The sequence below is a fragment of the Epinephelus fuscoguttatus genome, linkage group LG21, assembly GCF_011397635.1.
Source record: "Epinephelus fuscoguttatus linkage group LG21, E.fuscoguttatus.final_Chr_v1".
Taxonomy (NCBI): Eukaryota; Metazoa; Chordata; class Actinopteri; order Perciformes; family Serranidae; genus Epinephelus; species Epinephelus fuscoguttatus.
Window position 1 is genome coordinate 13,546,594 of NC_064772.1, and position 27,340 is coordinate 13,573,933.

General features: G+C 41.8%; 1 protein-coding gene across 2 annotated transcripts; it reads right to left on the reverse strand.

The window, feature by feature from the left end:
* Window positions 1-17,632: 17,632 nt before the first annotated feature.
* nell3 (NELL (neural EGFL like) family member 3) lies at window positions 17,633-25,232 on the reverse strand. 2 transcript variants are annotated; one of them, XM_049565737.1, is made up of 4 exons: window positions 24,282-25,232; window positions 23,331-23,707; window positions 22,496-22,562; window positions 17,633-21,730 (listed from the first exon to the last, which is right to left on the reverse strand). In XM_049565737.1, the coding sequence occupies exons 1-4, from the start codon at window positions 24,925-24,927 to the stop codon at window positions 20,199-20,201; spliced, it is 2,622 nt and encodes an 873-aa protein (XP_049421694.1). In that variant the 5' UTR covers window positions 24,928-25,232; the 3' UTR covers window positions 17,633-20,198. The 2 variants fall into 2 exon arrangements, with proteins under 2 accessions (XP_049421694.1, XP_049421693.1); XM_049565736.1 differs by having other exon boundaries at window positions 23,148-23,707.
* Between the last annotated feature and the right edge of the window lie 2,108 nt (window positions 25,233-27,340).

Here is a 27,340-nt window from a genome sequence, read left to right on the forward strand (position 1 = left end):
GGTGGTCTTGGGCAACCTGATCTCACAGAAATCTGTGAAATGACCATGTTCCCTCAGGACTGCATTATGTGATGGCACGCACTGTGTTTCATTATGTGCCGGTATTACACCGAGTACTGTAACCCAACAGAATCTGACCCAGATCCACCCCCTAAACACTAAAAGCCGTTTATAGTTTCAGCATATGCATGTTTGCAAGGGTCCACTTTGGTCCATGTGATGTAAATGTCATCATCCACTCATGTCAGTGTGGATCCACTACAGTAAGTGCACATGCTCCAATCTCTTGTTCCACACTCCAGCCCAGTCCAAAACACTGCAGTCAAACCAGCAGCTGCACCACAGTGAGGTAGTTTTAAGTTATATTTTTGATAGACATTCACTCTGGATCCATCCTATGTCTTCTGTGTGACCACAGCTGTCTGCGTACGTTCAATGTGGAAAGTATGTCCGAGCCTTAACCCAAACCACTCAACAACTCACTAAATACAATGATTTTGTAAGGTGCTGGGTCACAGAATCTGACGGGTCACAAATTTCAGTGTTACACAGCAAACTGTCACAGTTTGAAGCACGTGGTCAGCGTTGTGAAATGGTCACAGTTGGTCGAACCAAAACTACTTGGTCAGGTTTAAGAAAACATTGTGCTGTCGGTTACAATAAGCATGCTTTTACCTATGTGGTTACCTAAGTAAGGAAAATTAAAAATAAGTCAATGCTGACTTTTGGTTTCACACAGGAGACAAACAGTGGTCTCTTGGGTGAAAGTCCTGTGTTTGTTTGACCCCTCCACCGCCCCAACCTGCTACCTGCGGGAACTTTGTTGCTCTTTATACAGCCAGTGAGGTTGTAACATTAAACACAGGTCTCTTGGGTGAAAGTCCTATATTTGTTTGACCCGTCGGCCTCCCCAACCTTCTTCCCTATGAGGACTTTGTAACTTGTTATACTACCTATGGGATCTCAACATTAAGTACCCCTCATTGTGTGACGTTGGCAAACCAGGGAATTCATTTGTCCACTATGACAAAGGATCCTAATTTACTTTTTATTGGCATTGTTTCCCTGTTGACAGCATGTAATTTCTACACATTCTGTACCACCGTCATCGCATAACGCAGTGCTAACAGGTCAGGGTCATTTCACATATTTCTGTTAGAACAGGCTGGTCTTGGAAAGCCAGACATTTTCTTCTCTTGCTGCTGCTGCTGCTGCTAGACTTGCTTCCTTTGCACGTGCATGCGATGCCTTGCCTATCCAGCTTGTTTGATATCTCCTATATATCTATTTCTATATATATATATATACATATATACAGTAAGTGTAGCACCTGTAATTAGCTTTAGTGTCCGATGTATAGCTTTAGCCTGTAGATTAGTGCACTGTCGCTCTAGCCTTTACATGTGATTCTCTGTGTCTTGGGCTTCCTGTAAAGTTTCTCCGTGCCGCAAGCATGCTAACCTCGCCTAGCATTGTACTCCTCTCCGCGCTTGATCTGACTATCTCTATCCTCTGTCTTTCTACTTCTTGCTTGAAGACTGTCGCAGCTCAGAACGTAGAGTATTATATCTATATGTGTAGTCCCTCAGCATGTCTCTCTGAAAGCTCTTCTCTGCTCTGCACCTGTACGACCTTTTTCTCTCTTTCTCTTCCGCTTCGCCCTCTGGTAGCAGTGACGACGTATCCTTGCGCTTTCCTCTAACGTTTCTCGGCTGACCGCTGTCGTTCTGTTCTGCGTGTCTGAGGCGGTGTGTTGACTCGTGTCATGGTGCCATAACATCACAGTTTATGATTTTCTTTTCTTTTACCAAGGCCCTTGACTCTATGGGATGTATGAGAAACAGAATCAATAGGATTTAGACTTGATTGTCCAAAAACTTGTCAAATGCAAGTGTTGTTAGCCTTTAACACAGAAGTATATAAAAAATATACCCTGGTTTCTTGATTACAGGAAATATTGTTTGTTTAGGAGAACAATTAAAACCCCTAGTACTCGGAGTGCAGTTCACTTTCATTAAATATGGTACGATTTTGAATCATATACTCTGCAAACTGCTGTGCTAGCTTCTCTCAAACATTCATTTGTCCTGAACTATATGTTACTATTGGGAAAATAGAAATAAATATTGTCAAAACAAACATTATCAGAATCTTCTTTCATTGTTTCTTTTTTATTTTTCTCAGACATACAGTATTTTCAAAGTGCGTCATACTGAGAGCCAAAAGCATGGTGTTACATGAGCAGAGGAGATTTATTTGTTACATAAACGGGTGAGTAAGTCCTTGAACAGCAAAGTGGGACATGAAAACTGGCACTTTTACAGCACTACAAGGTAAGGAAGTATCAGCGGTGCCAGTACAGCACTGGGCATGTTTATATCATCTTTCTCTGACCTCTAAACTATAAATTGATGCTAAACATGGAGCAGCACATCAGCATACAGAGGGATGGTAAGAATTGTCTATACCAGCAAGGTTTGTAGATTCTGTGTCTAAACTGGACTGATAAAAGCAAAAAAAAAGTGTGACAATAACCTTTCAAAATTAGTACTTTTATGTTTGTTTTTTTCAAGTTTACAATGTTAAACTTTGATTTGCTTTTTTAAAGGGATAGTTTACATCGAAATTAAATATACATGTTTTTCTTCTTACCTGTAGTGCTGTTTATCAGATTAGATTGCTTTGTGTGAGTTGCCAAGTGTTGGAAATATCGGCTGTAGAGATGTCTGCCTTCGCTCCAGTATAATGAAACTAGATGGCACTCAGCTTGTGGTGCTCAAAGCGCCAAAAATATGTTTGAAAAACTCAACAGCAATGTGTCTCTGTAGAAATCATGACCAGGTTACTCAAGATAATCCACAGACCTTGTTGTGAGCAGTTTCATGTAAGCACTCTCTTCTCTAGGGCTGTACCTGACTCAGGGTGACAGTGATGTTTAATTAATATATTTAACATGCCAAGTTAGCTCTCCAAGCTAATTTATGCTAACTATTGGTAACGATGGATCGGCAAAGTGCAACATTTTTTGCTGACACCAGATATTAAACAAAAGCTCGAGAGTGTATCGTATGAAGTTGCTGTGGGCTGTAAATTCACCACTTCTAAGGAGAAGACAGAAGAAGCCTCTCTTTCTCCGGGCAGCTGCCTCCGTCTCACTCAGACTCGACCTGAGTCTGGGTCTGCAGCTGCCTGTATCAGAAAGCAGTGTGAGAACAAGGAGTGCTCACTCTGCAGTTAAATCAGGGAACTGAAACAAAGTACACTGCGCACTGACTGACAAAAACAAAACTGCTCGAATATCAGTTGACTGAGTGGTCTCCAACTGATCAAATTTTCTTTCATTGGGCAGCCCTACTATTTTCTTTCTCCCAAACTACACTTGTCAACCATATCACTACGCAGAAGGAAGCATGCATTGATTGCTAGCTCACCTAGCACCACTGAGCTAGCTAACGTTACAGCTCAGCTTAATGTTGCACTGTTGCGAGCACGACCCTCTCATCCATGAGTAGATGCACGCTTCCTTTTGCTTGGTGATTTGGTTGGCAGGTGTAGTTTGGTAGAAAGAAAATAGTTCCTGCATGAAACTGCTCACAACAACTTCTGCGGATTCTGTGTGAGTTTTTCAAATATATATTTTTGGAGCTTTGAGCACCACAAGCTGAGTGTCATCTAGTTTTATTATGTTAGAGAGAAAGCAGACATCTGTATGGCTGATATCTCCAACACACAACATATCTAGACTGATAAATAGCACTACAGGTAAGAGGAAAAGTATGAATTCCCTTCACACAAAATAAGTGATGTACAGTGTAAAACATAGGACGCCAGCAATCATTTGTTTCTGTTGCACATGTAATTTCAAGGGACATAACAGTGTGCTTCACAGGAAAGTAAAGCCTATTAAATATGGAGGTGTACACCCACATGCATGAGATTAAAACAAACAAAACAACAATAATAATGGAGAAAAGAGGTCTTATCATGCATTCCACTACAACACAATAAAATAAGTACAGATTTGAACACTTTTTTTCTTCTTTTTTTTTTTCAAAAAATATCAAAAATAATACTGATAATAATGATAAAAGCATCATAGTTTAATGCTTCTTGTTCAACTCTAGTGAAAGATGTGATATTTTTGTGAGCAGCCTCACTGGCAGGTTGCTAACGTCACTCTAGATGGCACTGCTACCCCACAGTTTAGTAATGACGGCACAACAGGGAGTGTTTTTTTTTACCCCGCCTTAACATAGGCATGTCCTGCAAATGTGGAATTTTTGGCAAATAAAAATGATTTTCCAATGAGCTGTTATTTTTAAATTATTCTCTCAATCATTTCTGATTACAACATCCTTTTATGTCCAAACCAAAGAAGAAATGACATCCCAAATTATGTGGAAGGTTCCCAGATGGTTCACCTCATCTCTCCCCCTCACACACATACGCACATTATAGTAGATAAAGAGGAAAGCACCACGTGGGAGTAATCGCCATCTCTGTGACAAAGACTCGACCTACAACCAGACTGGGAATTACCCTATTTGTTTATTTAAGTGACATAAAGGGGCCGATAAGAGAGCGAGATGTACAGTATGTTTTAAATGAAACATCTGGGCTGCACACGATCAGCTGGCTCTGAATGAAAGCGCTCAGAGGAAGTGGATGGTTTTAACATTACAAAAATGACATGTAATCACTCAGTTAACCGTTTCCACGCAGTAGTGTGGGCTTTGCTGCATGAAGATGGATCAATGCAGTCATTGATCAATCTCCAACACCTCAGAGCTTCAGACTTTAATACTGTCTCACTGCTGAGTTTTCTCAGCATGTATTCTGGTTGACAACTATAATGTTCTTCCTTTACAGATATGCTGTTGAGACGTTGTGGCTATCACATTGCAGTGTATTACAGTGACCCTGTATCAGTGGTGGAAAGTAGTTACATTAACTCATGTACTTATTTTAAGTACAATTTAAGGTACTTTGCTTGAGTATTTCCATTTTATACTACTTTATACTTCTACGCCATTCAGAAAAAAAGATTGTGTTTCATGCCACTAGATTTATTCAATACTGTCAGTTACTTTGCAGATTTATAAATAAATAATTAAATAATATAAATTACAATCAACAAATAAATTACGATGTATCATTATTAATGAAGATGAGACTTTATTGATCCCTCGTTGAAATTCACAAGCTTTCCAGCAGTAAAGAACATTAGTAGAAAGTAGTGCACACATGAATACATCAATAATTATGATTCAATGATATAATACAAACGATCCTGAAATGGGTCATTCTGCATAAGTACTTTTATGTCTTGTACTTTTACTTGAATAAACTTTGAATGCCTGACTTGTACTTCAGTATTTCTCCCCCTATGGTATTGCTACTTTTACTTAAAGCTTGCGTAGGCAGTTAAATTTTGGCATCATTTTGGCAAAACTCCCATGTTTGACAAATGCAGTTACTCTTGTGGCATTGACAACAGCTACTTACATTGCAAAACAACCAGACAAACTTATCAGAAAGAAAAAAATTAAATGTTTCAATATTGGCAAAGCATTTTAGAGATGGAGAGATGATGCTGTTAATAGTTTAGCCTTCTGCTAACCAGAGCCAAGGGCTCATGGCTGCAGCTTCAAGTTCATGTTTATGTAGCTAACATTAGCTAAAGCCTTGAGTCACAGTGTGTCATCTCAAAGGGCTTTTCTGACCAACAATTTGCTGCTGCTGCTGCTGCTGCTGCTGCTGCTATATAACAGCATCAGGATGATTGAAATGAATGACTAGGTTACTGTATGAAGCGGGTGCATATGCTCCTGCTCATCTGGTCAGAGGAGAGAGCTGCAGGAGGAAGGCTGTGTTTTGTTTTGTTTTCCTTATGTTTTTTTTTCTTTTATTGATGTTGTTGATTTTTGCCTTTTCCAGAAAACTGCCTACCCCAACTTTAGGTATAAAGACCAGTTCAGACCAAGAATTCGCAAAGAGACAGGCGAGTTGAAACAGGCAACTACTTGCAACGTGCCATTCTGCAACGTTCTAAAAACCTGCCGGTTCACACCAATGCAACTATGAGACAGTGTATCATCTCTATGCAACAACTCTCTGTACTTCTGTTTCGATTTGAGGCTTTTTTTGTGGCTGAATATAATTTGTAGCTTCTTAAAATGTGAATGAGGATAGCGATAGTGAGATACTGGCTACAGTTGCATTTGTAGTAGAGATGACATGGTGAAAAACAAACAAAACGAGCATCAGTAGTCATAATAAATACGCCAGAATAATATGAGTGAGCAGCGCTAATTAATCGATCAGTGAGAATGTGTGTGTTGAGGGGGCTAAGCACATACAGCAAGCAGCAGCAGCAACCCATCATCCAACACTGGCACACTGTGAGGAAGGAAACAGAGGGTGCAGTCATTTTGACTTGACCAGCAGATTTCACTATAAGCTGATTGGCTGTTGAAACAGGTGATGTGCTTCATGTTCTAAAACCAGCTGCTGGCGATGTGACCAGCTGTTTTGCAGGTGACACCATCCGCCAGCTTGAGTCGAGCTCACACCAGCCAGTTCACACTGCTGCAACTTTTCTCTCTAACATTCAAAAACGGTTTTGTCTTGTCGTAAATCATTGGTCTGAACAGGGCTTAAGATCTAAATACTTGCTCAACTACTGTACTCTGACACAGCTAAACAAATATTTACACATGTGGGTTTAATGGATATGTATTTAGAAATGGATTGTAGTTTTAACTAATAAAGTATATATTAATTGCTGAATTAAAGATAATCTGGGGAATCCAATGAACCACATTTCTTTGGGGAAAACTCAGCTAACTGAGCTAAGCTGAACTGCACAAAGGAACTCTGGTAAATAGCAATGATTATGGAAGATCAGCAAGGCAACTATAGTGATTTCAACCCCACTTAAGTCTTTTATAAAGTGCACAGATGCACTGATACATAAATAAATGGACAAACCACGGACATAAAATATGCGCATGCACACATGTAGTCATTATGTGATCCTCACTTACAGCCCACATGGGGAGTTTTACAATCAGAGCCACACAGAGACAAAATGACTTGTCAGCTCATTCTCCATTAATTATCATCAAGGAATTACCTATGTGCACTCTTGACATCACATTTTGGATTCTGTAGGTGTCATGAGACCAAATTAATTTCAATCAACCTTGACACGCTGCCTCTGCAGACTCCGTTATCTCCCTGACAGGCGACTCTGTCTTCCACAGAGTGTAAACATGTTCATTGCTGCCTTTACAGATTGAAAATTAACTCAAGGAGTAATACTGACTAAATGACCAGGTCTGACATTTCTCAGAGATTCACCCTGCCAGCTTCCTTCCTCTTGGCGATCAGAGATGTTCCCACATGAGCAGTTTATCACTAGCGTCACCTGGATGATCTGCTCAGTGTTCACAGCAACCCCCGACCATGTGGAGCACATCACAGGCCTTGTAAAGCGCCAACGCTCTAATCCTACGTGTGAGTACACAGGGAGGAGAGGAGCTGCTCTATCCAAACACACATGGTTGCAGATAGGAGAAATGTAACAAACATGTCATGAAGTTTAAGTCTGAGAAGTTACTCTTTTCTCAAACTTTGCTGTGATTTATGAGCAAACCAACAGATGGTAAAGTCAGGGTGGCTGGCTTGAGAGAGGCTTACCAAAGCATTCTGACAGAAAGGCCAAAAGGATTCTCGTGCTTTTATAAACGACTGAAGTCTTTCCTGAAAACAGACCGTGTTCGTGTGTGTGTGTGTGTGTGTGTGTGTGTGTGTGTAGGGCGGCTAAGCCAAGCCAGATGTTGGTGTCTGTTGGAATTGGTGGCGTTCACCTCACAGTCTTCTGAGGCGCACACTGCCTGAACTCTGGCTCTGCCCTCATGTCGGGCCAGAAGCTGGTAGGTCATCTGTTAGTGTTTGGTTTCACTCTGACACTGCTCAGCTAACACATGAAAGCCTGCTCACCTCAGGGAAGAGGTCGCATGCTCGGCTGACAGCAGAAGAGGTTGCAAGCATTTTTTTTTGCCTCTCTACATGTTGTGTTATTTATCAGTTGACCAGGAGTTTGCCTCTAAGCATGGATTTGTTGGTTTGGAGGTCAAAAGACATCAAAGTTTAAAGCCTCTCAAATCATTATTTTAATATTAATAATGGATAAACCTGTGATATGAAAGGGGTTGCTGGTGGTGACACACCCTCAGAGAATATTCACCCAACTTTACAGTTGCCCTCAAGTGTTAGAGCTTCTTGTTTTGGGTTTATGACCCCCAATTTTTTACTGTTCTGATTCACTCTCACCACTCTCATGCTGTTTCCAAGCAGCTGTTTTCAGTGAAAAAGCTCAGATAAACCCAATGTAAACTACCTGCTCAGCAGCAAACAGCAGACAAACAAATTTGTCAACTAGCATTTTAAGCTAGTGCTGCATTTAGTTGCTTAAGAGCCAGAGATCAGGAGCTCTGAAGCTGAGACAAAACATTCAGAAGTCAAATGAGGCACAATCAGTCAGACAATCAGACATGTTTAAACATGTTTAAACATGGTTATCCAAACTTATCTAAAGGAGACAACAGAGGTGATGGGCAAAGTGTCTACTCAAACTGTCTCTTGTACACATCCATCACAGTTTAAAGGCCAACTTTGACCTGCTGTTCTTGCAACTGTGCATGCACACAGATTTAGTGCACAGTGGGGAATAAGGTGGTTTGGTTTTAGCTCCAACAAAGGACTGTTAACATTCCAGGCAAAGTGTTGGCTTGTTTTACAACTTTATGGCCTGACAAGAATATGTTATTAAAAATTGTCATTATTTACAATATATGCACAATGCCGCACATCACATCTTGTTTTAACTTGTGTGGTGGCATGGTGGTGCAGTAGTTAGCATTGTCACCTCAGCAAGAAGGTTCCTGGTTTGAACTAGGGGTGGGGGGTTCAAACCCTGAGTTGGGGGAGTCCTTCTGTGTGAAGTTTGCATATTGTAAGCCTAGGTTTTCTCTGGGTACTCCGGTTTCCTCCCCCCAGTCCAAAGACAGCAGGTTAGGTTAATTGGTGACTCTAAATTGTCAGTAGATGTAAATGTGAGAATGAGTGGTTGTCTCTCTCTATGTGTCAGCCATGTGATAGTCTGGTGTCCAGGGTGTCAGCTGGGATAGTCTCCAGCCCCTCTATGATCCCTAACAAGATAAGCAAGTTACAGAAAATGAATGTATGAACATCTTGCGTGTCAAGAGAGAGGTTGCGCTCCTTAGGATTGCACCTCTAAATCTTGCTAACTATGTGCCCACTGTGCACACTGCGATCTTCATTTCAACATGGATGCTGTTAAAGGAAGATTGGCTGAGCAGGTTCACCAGTATAGACATCTGTATGACTCTATTGAGAGACCACAAGGAATTAAATGGTCTTAAATTATTGGACAGAAATGGCCACCACGCTGACAAAAGAAGAAGGTTTTTGATGCAAGGTGTTGAAGAGCGTGAGATAGCTGTAAAAGCTAAAAATAGTCTCATGAAAAGAGTGGTGACCAGGGGAAACAAAGTGGCTCGGAGGCAAGCGACATCAATGTACTTTCTGCACTGAGCGTCCACAGACACGTACGGATTATGTTTTGTAATTTGAGCATGTGCAGTCAGCACACTGTCTGTGTGTAAAGTCCACGCTGTTACGAAAAACTGGGCTCCACGCAGGCATCCCCACAGGGATCCATGCGGACTCTTGCGTACATGGGTGGATGGCAACATGTATGTCACATGGACCCAGACATGTGACATAGATAGAGACATGTGGACGCATATTGCATCTAACAATGTGTTGAGTATAAACACCTATGTGCGTACTTGAGCTGGCTTGCCATTAACTCACATGAGTATAAACAAAGCTGAAGTCATGTCCCCATGTTACCAGATCTTAGCAATTATTTTAGTGAGTATAATGTTAACATAACCAAAAGGAGCGATGGCCAAAACTACGATTCTGAAAACTTAGAACTGTTCCGAGCTTAGTCATTTTTCATACTGAATTTAGCCTAGTTATAAGACGATCGATCTTTTCACCTGCATATCACCAAACTGCTGCTTTGCGTCCACTTTAATGAAATAAATGCCGGACTATTAAACTTCTGTAGAAGACTACTTAAGCCGAAGATACTCTGTTGAGCCCACTTCGTTAGTCAAAGTCAGTCGTACTCATTAGCTTCTCTGACCTCGCTGTGCACCCTGCCTGCTACCTAAGCATACACTATGTTCTGTTGCAAAGGACTGCACACACACACACACACACACACACACACACACACACACACACACACCACTCTGCTCAACTTATTGTGGTATATGCAGAGTCATTTGTATGGATGCATTCAGTGAGATAGTTAATCTGTAAGCGCCTGCCGGAGAAAGCAATTAACCTCACGGACCACCGGGGAGTTGATATGAGTGAGAGAGCATCTCTCCGCCATTTAAATATACACCAGAGGGACTCGCTCACTCACATTCAGCCAACCTATTATTCATCATCAGCGCTTTAAATGGCCTCTTCATGAAGACAGCAAGACAGGCCTCACTCCCTTCTGCATATACATGTGTATGATGCACACACACCCACACACACAGGTATTTATTTCCTCACCTAGATCCCCATGGCTCTGGAGTTTCGGATTGCCCTTGACGCAGAAATGATTAAGGTCAGCTAAAGAACAAGAAAATTAAATGCTGCATTCCTGGTGATCAGGGAATTTACCAGACACCAGAGAGAACTATGCAGAGCCCCTGCCAAGTCTGGGAAAGGGAGATACAGCATGTCCAGCATGATTATTTTCAGTGCCAGCACACGCAGGTCTCAGCTTTCCAAAATATCCTATAGAAAGTTTGGCTCATGCTACACTATCAAAGAGTCTCTTCATACAGTATTTCTTTATAGACTTCTCTCTGTTCAGTGAAATAGAAAATCTCTCTCAGCTTGGTGGTCAACTTTTTGTCAGACAGAGAAACTTTTTCATAGGCTGTTCAATATGAATCCTACTTTTATGTTTGTGGCCACTGACCTGCCAGCTCGTTCCCTCATGCATCAGTAACCTCTCTAATGAGGAGAAAAACACCGGCACAGATGGACGAAGGAGGGAAGGAGATTGCGACAGAGAAGTGGATGCGCAAGAAAGGGAGGATGACGGAGAACAACCAGCTACTGAGAACCTAGAGATATGGATGCAGGAGTATTGCACTCACTCTCAGACACATCTGCGTAAGACAAACTTCTCTCAGCATTTGAGACAATGAATCACATTCTAACTACACTAGCGGCTTGGCTCTACGGATGCCAATGTCTGTAGGTCGAGATCCATTGTGAAATATCTCAATTACTATTTTACAGATTGCCATTAAATGTTAATTCATTCATTCATGGTTCCCTGAGGATGTATCGCAATGACTTTGGTGGTTCCCTGACCTTTTCCTTAGCTCCACCATGAGGTTCACAGTGTAGTTTTGAGTAAATTGCCTGTTGGTTGGACTGCCATGAAATTTGGTGCTGACATCGATGTTCCCCTCAGGATGAATCGTTATATCTTTGGTGCTCCCCAACTCTTCATCTAGCACCAATGTTGGGTGTAGATTTCATTTGGGGGACACATATTAAACAGGGTTTTGGGTCTTCTGCCAGGAAATTTTGAGAGTCAAAGATATCATTTCCTGTCTTGTGATGAATTTTTAGGTACCATGTGTGCTTTTTCTGCATCAGTTTATGGTGTAAATATCATTAAAGTTGTCAAAATAAAACTACTTTCATTGTTTTATTTGGTGGGGGGACAAATGCATACGTTCTAAATATTAAGGAACAATTTGTCCAATACTCTGGTTTCTGACCGAATACCTGCAAAACTGATGACATCCTCATCCACCTCTGTTGTACTTTGTGTTTAGTGCTAATTAGCACACGTTAGCGTGCTAAAGCTAAAACAAGTAAGTAGAATCTAAAATGGAGCTTTTTAGCATGCAGCAAAGTCAAGTGTACTAGTTATGCCAATTGTCATTACTTATGTTTCGTGGTCATTCATGAATTTAACATTCAGGATCATTAAAGTCATCTGGCCTCACACACCTGAGTTAACCAGAGTTTGAAAAAAAATGCCACTTCTTAAATAGTGACACTTTTTTTTGTGTGCTGTGACCTGCAGCTCCAACGCTCACTCTATCAGTTAGTTGATTGGTCCGTCCACAAAAAAAAATCCCCACCCTCTGGGGGTCACAGTTTTTGCCTTAGGAGTCAAATATTTGACCTGAAGGTCAGATGTGTGTTTGTGGCTAAAGTGCCAAAGGTGATTTGCCCGAGAATTTATGGAAAGACTGGTCAAATGCCAATAGACAGCTGATTAACAGTTCATGCAAACTGGCAAAACGGGGTAAGGGATGGATGGTGGATGCATGAGCGTATGTGGTCACAACAGATTTGTGCTTGTTATATTGACATTTTGAAATCATTTGACTGTTATAAGGAAAATAAGCCACTGCATACAGAAAGACATCTGTTCCAACTCCAAGGAGAAATTTTAAAAGCTCTAAGGTCACAGTGTCTGCCTCCTTTGTGAGGATGTCTGTTTATTCTGCTGCTCTGTCCGTCACTTCAGATACATTTCCACTTGGTCAGACCCATTTAGTGTAATTCTTTACCTGTCCACTAGATGCCCTCACACTTTTCTTCTTTTTTTCCATATCATGCCACGCTCATCTCCTCACCTGCACCTCATTCCCTCATCAGCCACTCACCATATATATACTACCAGCCCTGAGCCAGGTTGACTAATGCCTTCTGTTTGTCTGACCTGCCTATTTTGGACCTTACTGTCTGTTCTCTGGATTTTGGACCACCACTCTGGTTTTGACCCTTGCATGCCTCGAGGTCCTGTAATCCTTTACAACTAATTTATTTGTTAATAAATCATTGAACTGCACTAGCTCTGACCCTGCCATCTGCATTTGGATGTCCTTACACTTGGAGCAAACATCATCTGGAGTCTCACCAGCTGAGTGATGTAGCTTTTTGACTTGAAAACAAAGTCTCAAAATGACACCGTTCAGTTTCCCGTCTGAAGAAATAAATCCAACCACTTCATGCAAATGGTTTCAAGGTTTTGAAACAGAAAGATGAAAAGATGGTTTTGAATATGGCCAGACTTAGAGGAGATGTTATTAAATCAGCGATTGTTGGCCTTTAGAACAAACTGGTGTAAGTGGTTTTTAGCAGCGCACTGTAACTCCAAAATTAAGACATTTCAAATGCTCAGTGGATTTGATTTCCGTATTTAAACAACTTAATATGATTAATTATCAAAAGAAACCAAAAAGTTGGATAAAAACTACAGTGACCTCATTACAAACTTCCCTCGCACTCCATAAATCCACCGTTGAGTACCAGTCTAACACACTGCAGAGGATTGCAGCATCAAACCTGACCACATGGTCTAAACATTTCCCTGTAGACAAGAGGAGGCCTTGGCTCTTACAGTAACATCCGCTTCTGATTAAAGCAAGCTTGTCTCCGGCTTTGTCCTTTTCAAGTCAACATCGGAGCAGACTGGGGCCAGGTTTGGTTTAGGAGGGTGTTGACCTCGCCCGGAAATCACTGTGACTGATGTGTCTATTAACATGACACCATGTTGCATTTTTTTCAGCACGCAGGAACGAGTTATGCAGATGCACAGAGTATTAAATCAAATACTTTCTGATCATAAAAATAAGTAATTTTAGACGTTTTTGATAGTTAGCTGTGGAAACAGTTGTGTTTTGGGGCTCATCAGAGATTTGTGTTGTGTTAGAGTAACTTCCTCACATACCACTGACTGTTACAGTGAACTCCAAACACAAAAAGCCTCAGAAAGCAAATAAACTCATAACAGATGCAATGCGGCGATGAATGATGTCTCTCTGTTTTACCGCAGATACGCTGGCATGCACGTCTGCAGCTCATCAAACTGCATGGCACCTCTTGTGTTTTTACCTCATAGCATTTATTTATGTAAAGTCTGAATTCTTTGGTTGATTAATTTATCATGACAGACGCGACCTTTGCCAAACTCTTTGTTTTATATGTATGAGATGAAAGTGGAATAAGTATGCAACTCATTTAAAGCTGCTATAATCAACGTATAAACATTTTATAGACAATGGATCACATGACTGATTGTATTTGAGAGGGGTTGACTGAGGTGGTACACCTGTAGAGAGAATCATCACCTGACTTTGCATGAGCGACTTTTAGCTCATTGTTTTGGTTGTCCTTCTGGTTTCAACTATCCTTAAATGACCAAAACAAAACATTTATTTATAGGTTGAAGTATTTAAATGATCTATGGGTTTGACTTAAACTGATTAAAGGCATACTATGCAGAATTTTCCTAAAAACAACAACAACAATGTAATCATGCAAAAGTAATCCCTCCCAGTTATCACTTATGACCCACTCACTTCTGGCAACTCAGGACGTTTTTCGGGTGTGTAGCCCTCAGCTATAAATAGCACTTCAGTAAGGTCGTAACATTATAAAAAGGTAGCGATCCATTAGCAGTAGCATGCATCTAAGAGGAAGCTACAAAAATCATGGACACAGCCCTAAAAAACGCAAACATAATCAGGCAGAGCACCAAGTACACAAAGCTCGCTCCAAAACAAGAGTGATTGTGGGATTGGCTGGACCCCTAAAGTCCAGTGAATGGGCCCTCCCTAAATCTTCTTTTACTTGACTTTTACTTTTGTTCTTATGTGTCTTAGGAGGGTATCAAAGCATTTGCGTACTCTTCACTAAGGTTGTGTACAAAAGGAAAATATAAGGCTCATACAATTTTCAGGAGAGGCTTTTTTTTTATTATTTTGAAACAGGATGCATTTTACTAAAGCAAAAATAAACTCAGTGTTTATTTTTGCTAGATTTGTGGATAATGGTGAATATTTTGCTTCTAAATAAAATGTTTTTATCATTGCTTATATTTAGGATGAACGTGAGTTCTGCTGGCCCCCAGAAAGCTTTCCCCCCTTATTTGCGGCCCTGATTGACTTTCACTTCCACTGCCAAGCACTGGGGGAGAGGATAGTTTTCCTTTACACTGTTTTCAGTAACAGCCAGTTCCTGCATAGCATTTTAAAGCTGCATTAATTTCTTTACTTCTTTGGCGAGTTTGGGGCAGCAAAACACACACAGTACTGCCTACTGATGGTAAATAGGCTAATGTGTTACCAATAATTTGCTTTTTACACATCCAGCAGACACACAACGACATTAACATTCAATTGTAGTCAAGCCTTTGATGTTTTTCGTAAGCACATCCACAATTTGAGCTGAGATCCAGTGAAGGTAATTACTGATGAACAATCTTGATTTCTGTAATGTGTAGTTTGCTTGGCTGCTGGTGAATGTTCCTAACTGAGGGAAGTGAGCTGGACGTGATAAAGTGGCAGCCATGATAAGAGCGGTATGAATTTTCTAAATGCTAAGGGAAGGCGCTTCAATGCCAAACTTTTCTGTGGAGTCAACTGTTTTCTAAGACTATATAATGTATATTATGGATGACATTTTTGCTTTTAATTGTTTGTATTGTGGGCGGCATGGTGGTGTGGTAGTTAGCACTGTCGCCTCACAGCAAGAGGGGTCCTGGTTCAATCCCAGGAGGGAGCCCTTCTGTGCGGAGCTTGCATGTTCTCCCTGTGTCAGCGTGGGTTTTCTCCAGGTACTCCGGCTTCCTCCCACAGCCCAAAGACATGCAGGTTAGGTTAATTGGTGACTCTAAATTGTCCGTAGGTGTGAATGGTTGTCTGTCTCTATGTGTCAGCCCTGTGATAGTCTGGCGACCTGTCCAGGGCGTACCCCGCCTCTCACTCAATGTCAGCTGGGATAGGCTCCAGCGCCCACCGAGACCCTCAAGAGGATAAGCAGTTACGTGTGTTACGATGTTTGTATTGTAGCCTACTGATAATATTTTCCTGTTCAGGGACCACAGATGCAGATTAGCTAACTCAGTTGTGTTGTGCATGGCCCCTGTTAGATAAACTAATCAACAAATCTAACTAAATCCCTGTCAATAACACCTACCATCGCATAATCATATAGCCTAATGTTAGTGCTAAGTCTAATTCTCTTAGCACCGCTGCTGCCTTTTCCCAAGTCTTTATGAATTCTTCTTCACATCTTTCCTTGACCTCATAGCGTTTTCCAAGTGTGTAGGAAAAGATATAAGCTGTAATTTTTGTGACTATGCCACCGCTGCTCTTGTCTCTGTGGATGATGTCTTCTCTTGCTCGTCTGGGTTTGATGTGTCTTGCTGGGGCAAGTAGTTTCTAATTTGCGATGCTGATCTCCATGTCTGTCTCCAGGTCTGCTAGTGGTTACTGAACCGTTGGTGGTTACAAGAAAGTGGGTAAAAAAAAAAGTAGCTCAAAACCTAAACTTTGTCTTTCAGTGTCTGAATGCTGCCATGATGGATTCCACCTCCGTGCATCAGGTCTCACAACAATCACTGCGCCTCTCCCAGCGTCCCAGAGGTTCTGGCCACTTGATGAATTTAAGTCCATACCCTCCTTTCAGCTCTAGCCTGCGCTCATTCCAAGAGAAAGTATCTGGTTCTTTAGCCGCTAGACGTTTGACTTTGCAGCTTCACCAGCTAATCTCTGATTTTGTCTGTCTGCCATTTGGTGCTAGGTGAGTAGCATAAAGTGAGCTTATCTGAGCTTTTATTGCTGGAAAGCGCTGTCAGGAGTGGATTTTGTCAGTCATACAACCAAAACTGAACTACAGAAGTCTAAATAAAAGGCTAAGAGGCCAGGGGACTGCAAAGTTAGGTGATAGCTCTCTGTGGTTAGCCCTTTCACTTTACATCTGGTCATTTGATCCAGTGTTAATATTGATTAGAGGAGCTTTAAAGACGGAGTTTTAAATATACACACACCCCTCCTTAGTTTTTTTTCTCTTTCCTGTTCTGTTTCTCTGTCCCCGTTTCTCTCTCTCTGATGTCTCTGAAACTCTTCATGTGCTGTGGGTCTCATTTGATCTACAGCGTCAGACATCTGGAGCACTGCTCCACTAAAACACCTGTTTTCAATTCAGGCAACCGACAGAAACATTTGATTGTTTCTCACAACCAGACCTTTTTTCCCCCTGCTCACTCTCTCTCTCATTGACTCACAGCCTATTTGTTATGTTTAAGCTAAAGAACAGCTCTCCTATAGGTAATAGATGGAAGAATAATTTAAACTTGATTAAGACCAATTGAGAAGAAAATACAGAGTATGATTTTCCAGGTATTATGTCTGCAATTTTGGCACCTACAGTTGTTGAATAGGGTTGCTTTCAAATAGGTTCAGTATGTTTGAGATTAAATGGAATGAGTAATGTCTGAATGTTAAACTTTTACCCTTTAACTTAATGGAAAATAATATAAGTGCACTTTAAAATCAATGTCAAGATATTGAAATTGAGGCCATGTGAGATTTTAAATGATGTGGCCCAACAGGAATGCTTTATATTATGTTAAATTAAATACATACTCTGTAATCATCCGACAACATTGTGAAATATCTTTCATCTCTGATTGTGGATTAAAAAGCTTTGAGTGAAATTTATTTTCTGGCAAAATAAATGTACATTTTATTTGGTGTTGAACAAGTATGCATGCATTGACATGTGCAGGGAGCCAAACCAAAAAACAAAAAAAAAATCACTTAACATAATGAAGTGAGAATAAAGCTGAAAAATTTCAGTGGCGGCTTCGCTGCCAACTCCCTGAAACACTTAATTATGCCTAATTGTTTAGAGGACAGAACACACACAGAGGCAATTAGGAACGATATGCATGAGCAACTCTACACAGGGAAACAGCATTTAGGCAAAAGAATAACAAAGTATGATGTTTGCACATTCCATAATGCTGTGTTAAACTGTACGTGGGCAAATAAACGTATGATCGAGGCTATCACTGCATGTTTTTGAATATCAACACTGCCTACTCAGCGCTTTACCATAAGCACGACATATTCTTAACATATTCTTATATCTTTCTCATGTCTGCATCCTATAGTGTAAATACAAAAGTCCTGTTTATAAAAGGCAAATAAATATCATCAAAAACATCAAATACCAACTCCTGCTTTTACTACGTAGCATTTGTGTATACTCATTCCTCAGAGCACTGAAGGGATAGTTTGACATTTTGGGAAATGCATGCATTCTATTTGTTTGATAAGAAGACTGATACCACTCATATGTTGGAGACTGTTATCAATATTCTCATTTAAAGGAATATTTCACCCCCCAAATGACTATTTGGATATCAGTTACTCACCCCATGTTATGTTGAATTTATGAAGAAAGGTTTGTTTTTCCCGTATGCCTCTACAGTGAACGAAGAATCCAAAAACTGACGAAATCTTGATGAACTGAAAGCATAGGGGACCACTTTTTAAAACAGCAAAACTATATGAAAACATTCATTTACAAACTCTCACACAACTCATGCAGAATAATCCAAGTCTCATTCATTCCAGTCGTATGCTCAGTACTTCTCAGACAGACCGCCCTGTCTGAAGGGGAGCTGAACAGAAAATAAAACTTAAGCCATTTTCTCCTATGAACCGCAGGCAATGTCTGGAGAATAAAGTCTGGACATTGTATTTCACACATGTAGCATACAACAGCAGACTGGCTGTGTCAGAAGTGTTCTCACCTCTTGTTTTCTGATTTCGGCCTGATCCCTGATGATCCCTCTTCTTTACACTTGTTTGTTTTCTTCTGATTTTGCCTCAACTTCATGATAGAAACATCATCAATATACCCACTTGCTCGCAGTGAATTTTCAAGACAATTACTTGCTCTATTTAAACACGAGCTCAGTTGGAAATTACACAGACTTTGTACTAGGGAGCTGGCAGGGTGAAGTCTGGTTGAGGTCCAATCCGACATTTGTGTTTTCACATACAGGTCCTCTGAGTAATGTCTAGATAACTTCAGGTTTGCAGTACATGTGTATAAGAGGCTTTATCTATGCTCTCTTCAAAGCCACACTCCATTTCCAAAAACAGTAATTTTACCTTGCTGAACACAGGAGCTGCTGATCTACCACTGCCTCGATCAGTTAGTTAGTTTGTGTTATTGTCTGACTTTAGTTTTCTTCAGATTCATTTAAGTCACACATAACACAAACTAACTGATCGAGGCAGTGGTAGACCAGCAGCTCCTGTGTTCAGCGAGGTAAAATTGCTGTTTTCATCAATGCAGTCTGGCTTTAAAGAGAGCATATAAGTTTTATTTTTAGTTCAGTTCCCCATCAGAACATACAACTGGATAAATGAGACTTGGATTATGCTGCATGATTTGTGTGAGAGTTTGTAAACGGATGTTTTGATATAGCTTTGCTGTTGTGAAATATGCCCCCCGTGACTTCAATTCATCAGGGCTTTTTTTCTGTTTTTGGAATCTTCTTTCACCAGAGGCATGCAAGAATAACAAAGTTTTCCTCAAGAATTTAACATGACCTGGGGTGAGTAATTTATATACAGATGGTCATTTGGGGGTTAAATATTCTTTAAACTCTTCCAGAAAGCAAATAAGCATATCTCCCAAAATGTTAAACTACTGTGCTAAATGCCTAACGATACGATACAAAAAGGTTTGTTACATACAGTACGTGAGTTAAATATGTGCAGGAATGTAAGGATATACATATTTAACGACTCATACAAAAGTAGGCATGCCGATGTGTGTGTACACACACATACATACATACATACATACATACATATAAAAGCACCACTGCACATGCATGTACACACACTCATACACACTGTACAGACACACACACACAAACACATCCCATGAAGAATTGGTCACTGCTCAACCAGCCGAAGTACTTCAAGCAAAAGCAGTACTTACAGTATGTTAATCATACCCAACAGAGATTTCACAATAAAAGTCTAAAAACGTAAGGAAATGTACATTTAAAAACAATAATATGACAAAATATGTGTAATAGATGAATAACATTGTTTTTCATCTACTTGTATTCTCTCTTAATTTGGTAAATTGTTGAATCTGCTCTGCAATTCAATATTGTGCAAAACTGTCTTTTTTTTTTTTTTTTTTAACAAAATGTATTAATGACAAAGACTTAATCTGTTCTTGGATCACACGGCAACCCAGAGGATTGAAATGTTAGTGCCGCCCTCGTGTTTTATCTGGTTAACTCGTCCGCGGATACAGTCCAGAGTGACGTAGACTGCTGTGCCATTCTGGACAGGAAATGAGGCCCTCAGCCCGATGCTTGCCCACTCGCTCCCTTCAGGCATATATCCAGACACCTGCTGAGCCACAGGACCAGCCTGCCCGCCCTGACCCCCCACCTGCTGCAGAGTGAGTTTTACAATATTGCAGGAGTGTATCAGCTTCAAATTCAGGGCTACGTTTGCTGTCCCTTTCTCATGGAATATAAAGTTCTTCCGGCTGTTCGGCTCCCCTGAGCGGGCCAAATGAACCTGCGGCGTGCCCAGGCTTATCTGCTGGAATGACAGCGGCTTATTCCTGACTGCTCCAAAGGGCAGACCAGTCCTGGACACGGTGGCGGTCAGGGCAGACGACACTGCTGAGGGAATCCAGATAAGGCTCAGCATACTGATCCCAGTGCTGTCCCCAAAGTAACGGATGTTGCACTGGGATGGAGTTGTGATCTCAAAGCTTAGCGTGTCCCCAGTTTCTATGCTCACAGCGCCAGAGAGGGTGATGGAGGTGTCCCTATAGTTGACGCCTGTCTTGAAGGCTTGCATCGCTTCTTGGCCAGTCCCGTTGTGGTTAGTGTAGGCGATCAGGGAGAAACCCTCTCGAATGCAGGTGTGGCCCATAGAGTAAAGCGCCTGTTGGAGGACAAACTTCACAACACCGCTTTCTGTGAAGCGCACACCACGGTTGTCGTGGGTTAGAATGATCATATAGGGGTCGGACACTGAGGTCATGCGGAAAGTGGGGCGGTAGCTGGTCTGGTAGTGCGCCAACAGGGACATCTGAGCCGTCATTGCTACGGCACCGGTGTCATGAGACAACCAGAGTAGGCTGAAAGAGGGAGTTGCGATGTCATAGAGGTGGATATCCTTGCTCTGGTTGCAGTGTTGATTCGGACTCTTCAGCAGCAGAGTAAAGGTGTGGTTCGGCTCCACCTCCACACCACTGCTGACACTGACACCCTGGAAGTATTTCCCATCTGGCTGTTCGATGCGAACCCCACTTAGGTCCTGACCCTCCTCCTCCTGGCTCCCATTGAGCCTCATCCCGACCTGAAGGAAGTTCCTGCAGCTGTGCTTTATTGCAAAGTTATGATCCAACCACACCAGGCCATGCTGCAGGAATGTCACCTGCCCCGCGTCATTGGACAACAGATCAATTCTCTCTTTGCCTCGGATGTTCAGCTGAAGCCCAGGGAAGATGTGGGTGCCAGAGGTCTTGGCAGAGGGAACTGCCACATTTCCCCTCCAAGACTGGGAGAGTTGGCTCTCTGAAGGCTGACCGCAGACGGCGTCACTGATAGCTGTGCAGGGTTCAGAAACAGGCTCTCCATCACAATCAGAACAGGCCTGGCACTCCTGCAGCTCCTGGTTGAAGAAGTAGTCGTGACCACACAAGCCCATCACCGCTTCTCTCTCAGAAACTCCCAGACACCTGAACCCTCCTGTGTAGAAAAAGACCAGAGAGAACGGAGAAACCCAAGGAGTGAAAAGGCAGAAAATGGTTCTAAAATGAAAAAACTACTGGGGAAATTCTTTCCCCAAATTGCCCACAATCAAAGGGCAAATTGCATTCATTATCAAACTAGAATTCTGCCTTGCGGTCATATGCCTCCGCAAACCAGTCAAGTTGCAGTTACACTTTACATCCATGTCTGTCCAGACTCATGTGTAACCATGACAGTTGACAATGCTTCAGATGTGGATTGTGCTGGAAAAAAGCTACACATTCTGAAACATGGATGCTACACACACATCTTCCCGGCAGCAGAGAAGATCTATACAATCACGTTATCAAGACGGAGACCCAAAATTAATGTCACCAATTCAGTATCTATCTCCCCTTCTGTTCTGAGCTACAGCTTTGAATACTGGCCAGAGTGTGTTTGCAGAATATTATGATGTCACAGTAAAGTTGACCTTTGACCTTTTGGATATAAGATGTCATCACTTCCTTATTTTTTTCTAATAGATGCTGAAGTATAAATCTTGAGTTAGGGACCACTGCAAACCTGAAGTTGACCACCAAATTCTAATCAGTTCTAAACGTTTGAGCCAAATTTGAAGATATTCCCTTACAGCGTTCTTGAGACATCGCAATCATCAGAATGGGATATATGCATGACGAAGAGACAAACTGAAAGCATAATGCCTCCAGCCAAGGCTACTGCCAACGCAGAGGCATTAAAAAACACATGCATTTAACTCACCTGGAGTATTCAGGCACTTCACTCGCTCTCCACAAATGTTTGGTACTTCAAGGCATTCATCTCTGTCCTACAATTTATACAAAATAATGTTATCATAAGTACATTTTAATGTTGATAACAGAGTTCAATCAATGTTACATTTGCACATTATCATGGGCATACACTGAAAAGTCACATTTATACAACGCTGTTGTTAACATGTGGTTAAGTTAAGGCACAAAAAACCACTTGGTTATGGTTCAGAAAATATCTTTTTTTGGCTTAACATGACCCATTTTGGGGTGCACAACCCCCCAATGGAAAAGCAGTGATGTCTCAATAAAAAAACACTCTTTTCATGTGTAAAATGCTGCTGGGATACAAGCAATGGGCAGCTATAACACACCCCATGTTTGGTGCCTAAAGCTGCTGGCAACACAGCAACATTTTTCTCGTTTGCTGGTCGCAAACAGTGGTCTGCAGCTTCGCAGACATTTCGCCTTGGAGTCATATGATCCGCCATCCTCTCCATCTCCCAGTGACAAAATCTGCACACTCTTGTGTGCAGTAGATTGGATTTCACACATACCGCACCAACATACTGCAGATTATGAAGCTCACCTCCATCATCAGAACAGTTTTAAATATAGTATAGAATTTTAAAGGACAATACCTGGCACATCCTGTCTGCAGTAGGAGAACACTGTGAGATCAGAAAGAAGCCCGGTGGACACATGGTGCACTTCACACACTGAGGTGGGTCCCTCTGAAAATCACAGAACTCCTCCTGCCCACAGGGTGAGGGGCATCCCAACAGAGGTTGAGGAAAATTAGCCTCTCCAACTACATCCATTACCTTTGTGTCCATGTCCATTTTGTGCACGGCATAGGACTTCTGCAGGTGACTGCGGGCCTGATTCTGCAGCCCCGCCAGGTGGCTCTCGAAGTAGCTCTGCAGCTCACCCTGCAGGCCCTGGAAGGACACCTGCTTGACGGTGTCCGAGAGGAGGCCATACTGTGCCTTCACCACATCCATCTGCTCGTACATGCGCCGCTGCTGGTCTAGGATCTCCCTCTGTTGGGACAGCAGCGCCTCCTGTTGGTCTGCCAGCTTCTGCTGCAGGTCACGAATGACCACCTGCTGGGCTCGCAGGGCCTCCACCAGCTTCTCCTGCCCCTTGGCCAGCTGAAGGTGCAAGATGAGGGCGTCTTCTGAGGGAACCTCATTCTCTCCTGAGGAGAAAATGATGCAGAATGAAAAACTGGATCAGACAAGTTCTTACTGTTGAACACAGCGGTGAAGGAAGTGATTAAGTGAGATTAACATTGATTCTGATTTCTACAAATAATGCTGGAACAACGTGTGAACACTTGGTGACCCCGTTTTATTGGCCTAGCTGGCAAGTGCCATGAAGGTTTCCTGTATGGACCAACATCAAAGCACTCCACATTTTCTGCACAGCTGACTCAGAAACATTTTTCCAGCTCAGTTGCTCTAGTTGCTCTGCAGATATCATTTTGGGGCTGAAGGTCAACAAAGTCCTTTTGCTTTTAGACCATAATCCCAGATCACTGCCGGGAAAGGGGGTTAAAGTCAATAAAGAGTTATGTGCATTTGGCTAAATTTCAGGCATACTGCTTTTGGTGCAAGATAATAATACATCAACTTCTCTGGAAGCTTGTCACTCAGATGTCTCACAGTGTTTAACTGGTGCGCAACTGCGCACAAGGTACATTTTAAAGAAGTTAATCAGCCTCTAATCATCTAAAAGCAACAGTTTTGATGACAGTAATGATGATAGCAGACCTGGCTTGATGTCACATGTGAGCTGGACACCCAAAGGCGCGCTGCCAAGCTCCGACGACGGATATCCAAGCTCCGGAAAATCTCCCAGAAACTGCGCGGCTCTGTCGGACAGATGGACAGGAGGGAGCTGGCTGGCGCTCTCCTCTGAACTACATCCCTCTCCAACACAAGACTTCGCAAGACGAGCTTTTGGCCGTATCCTCAGTGGCAGTCTGCACTCGATCCCTCGACACTCCCGGGTGTCATTAGCGGGCTGAAATTGTCTTACAAGAGCGGCGCAGTCCGCATCGGTGCATCCTGCAGGTAAAACTTCAGACGTTCTTTTCCGTGCGCCGCCGCCGCTGCTGCTGTCACTGTGCCGCCCGCGGTGTGGCTGCACAGCCGGGTAGGCTTCCGATGCTGCTCTTGGAAAGCTCGGGTACGCGTAGTGTTGGCTGGCGACTATCTGCGCCGCTCTCCCCTGCGCTGTCGGGTTAAAGTGCCGCGGCGGTCTGGAGGATCTGCCCCCCGGACAGTGCGCACCGGTGCACGGCCTCGGATCGCCGGTTTCCGTGCCGTAGCAGTGCGTCCCCCGGCAAATCTCTGCGACAGCTTGCAGTGACACCCAAGACAGCAGCAGCAACAGCACTGGTGTTACCAAAAGCATTTTTGCATCAGCTCTGCCTCTCTCTCCGTGCCAAGGAAGAATAATGCGCGTTATTCCTTTGATTCCCAATCTGGAAAAATCTCCAAAATTGTGTGGTTCAGTTAGAAAAATAAAGTCCAGAGCGGATCTTCTCCTCTATATCACAACAAACTTTATCACACTTGACACAGAGACTCTTGATCGTGACAGAAAATGCCTTCAGCTCCAGGGTTCGGTGAGACTGTCTCTCCTGACTGTCAGTACGGAATAAAAACATTAGACACACGCATTACCGCTGGCTCTCTCCACGCCTGACCCACTCTGAGAGCTCCTGCACTACAATGTCAGTATGTGGCATTCCTAAGACTTAATTAGCATCAGGTTTCCCCGGCCACAAATTAACCCTTCAACTCCCCTGCTCCCAACACAGGAATTCCCCCACTGGGGTGAAAGAAAGCACAATCAAACATTTTCTGAATACAAATAGTGGCTCCAATTTTCATGTTAAAAAAGAGAGATTTTATATTTTATATTGCTGAAAAATGTTCTCCAATCCTGTCATCTTTTCCCCTGATGACTGCCACTTTTCATTTCACTCTCTGTTGATTTCCCTCTGACCTTATGGCCATCCAGCTTGCAGAAAGTGGCAGTGTTTTTTCTTCAGCACATCCTGAATGTTGAGACAGCTGCTGGTCCTCAACCCAGTGTCCCTCAGGTTACTGGCCTTGTCAACACCGGGTGCCCCCTCTTTATAGACGGAGCCAGCAGAGGTCAAACTTTTGCTGAGGGGACCTATGGCAGGAGTCAAGAATGTGAAACCTACAGCTGGTTTTTGGACCCTCTCATTTTAGTGCTTCAGCACAACATGTCCAGTGGGAGGTTATCTGAGGCTGATGTGTGGTGGGTTGTGGTTGTGGGTGGTGGTTCAGATGTAAATTTCTGTTTCAATATTTCAAGGTCAGGCATGTATGGAGGACACATGCTGCCAAGAAATTTTAAAAAGGGGGGAAAAAAATAACATTATGACAATAAAATTTAAAAAAAAAAAAAAAAAAAATCAAAAATTTGATTTATTTCAAAACTTTGACTTAGAAACTCTTAATTTTGATTTCAAATTCTTGGTATCTCTTAATTTAACTTCCTTAGCACAATTTGAAATGTTGACTTATTTTCTCATACTTTTGACTACCTCCCAAAATACTGATTTACTCTGTCATAATTTTGATTTGTAATCTCATAATTTAAACAAATTATAACACTTTTGCCTTGGTTATTTTTATCATTTAGAATTTTAAATAAAATTTTGACATATCCATCTAGTATCTCCCAATTTTGACTTTGTATCTCATAATGTTAACGTAATAGCTCATCATTCTGAATAGACGTCACATAATTTAAATGTATTTTATAAATTTTTAATTGTTATCTTTAATTAGTCTCTCATAATTTGCACTCATTCTTTTAAACTTTGATTTATTATCTAAAATTTGAACATACTCTGACATTCTTCTGACCTAGCCTATTACCTCATAATTTTTACTTTGCATCTCTTAAAGTGAACTTAATATCTCCTATTTGTGACCTATAATCCAGCATGTTTTCCCTTAGATTTTCATAATTTAGCTTCTCATAATTTTATAATGTTCAATAAAAATAAATTACCTAGTATCTCACAATTCTGACTTTATATTTCATAATTTTGACTTAATCTGTCATACGGTTGATTATCTACTAAAACTGACTTAATCCCTCAAAACTTTTTTACCATTTTAAAGGATTTCAAACTTTTAACTTTGAATCTCATAATATCAATGTATAGCATTTTCATAGTAGGTACGATTAATTCGTACTTTGCACAATTACAATTACCCCTACTCCCCCACCACTCTGCTTTCATATTGGTAGTATTGTTTTGTATCAGAATATTTGATTTTGTTGTTGCTACATAGAAGAGAGTGCCAGTCACAAGATGCCAAGCCCCTACAATGGAGCCGACCTTTGCATTATGCCTCCTATTGTTTATATTTTGGAGACAACATCAAGAACGACACTCTCGCCTGCCTTTATCACCCATGGCCATTCAGTTCAAAGGATGAGATTGACGAGTGTGGCGCACATATGTAGATTTCAGAGGAGACGGGTGACGTTGAGAAATGCCTTTGCGATTCGGCTCACCAGCTGCTACTGATTAAATAGTAATCTACTTCTATGTTTTGGTACAGTTGGTGTCCACACCTGAGTCTAAACGTACCCAGATACGCTTAAGACCACCTGTCCAACAGAAGTTGGGCACGGATTGGCATACCAAGGTATGGTACACACTGTTCACACTAATCAAATGAACTGGACTTTGTGGTCAAGTGGACTTGAAGCTCAGGTTCCTGATGCTGACTTGATTTCTTATATTTATGTCGTTTCTTATAATGTTGCCTTA

Bases quoted from the DNA above. Each gene is read 5' to 3' on its own strand.
- nell3 (XM_049565736.1), bottom strand. From the start codon at position 24,927: ATGCTTTTGGTAACACCAGTGCTGTTGCTGCTGCTGTCTTGGGTGTCA. The intron at 23,708-24,281 runs GTCTGCTATCAT...TTTTCTCCTCAG, and splicing joins CACATGTGACATCAAGCCAG to GAGAGAATGAGGTTCCCTCA. The intron at 22,563-23,147 runs GTATTGTCCTTT...TATAAATTGTAG, and splicing joins CTGCAGACAGGATGTGCCAG to GACAGAGATGAATGCCTTGA.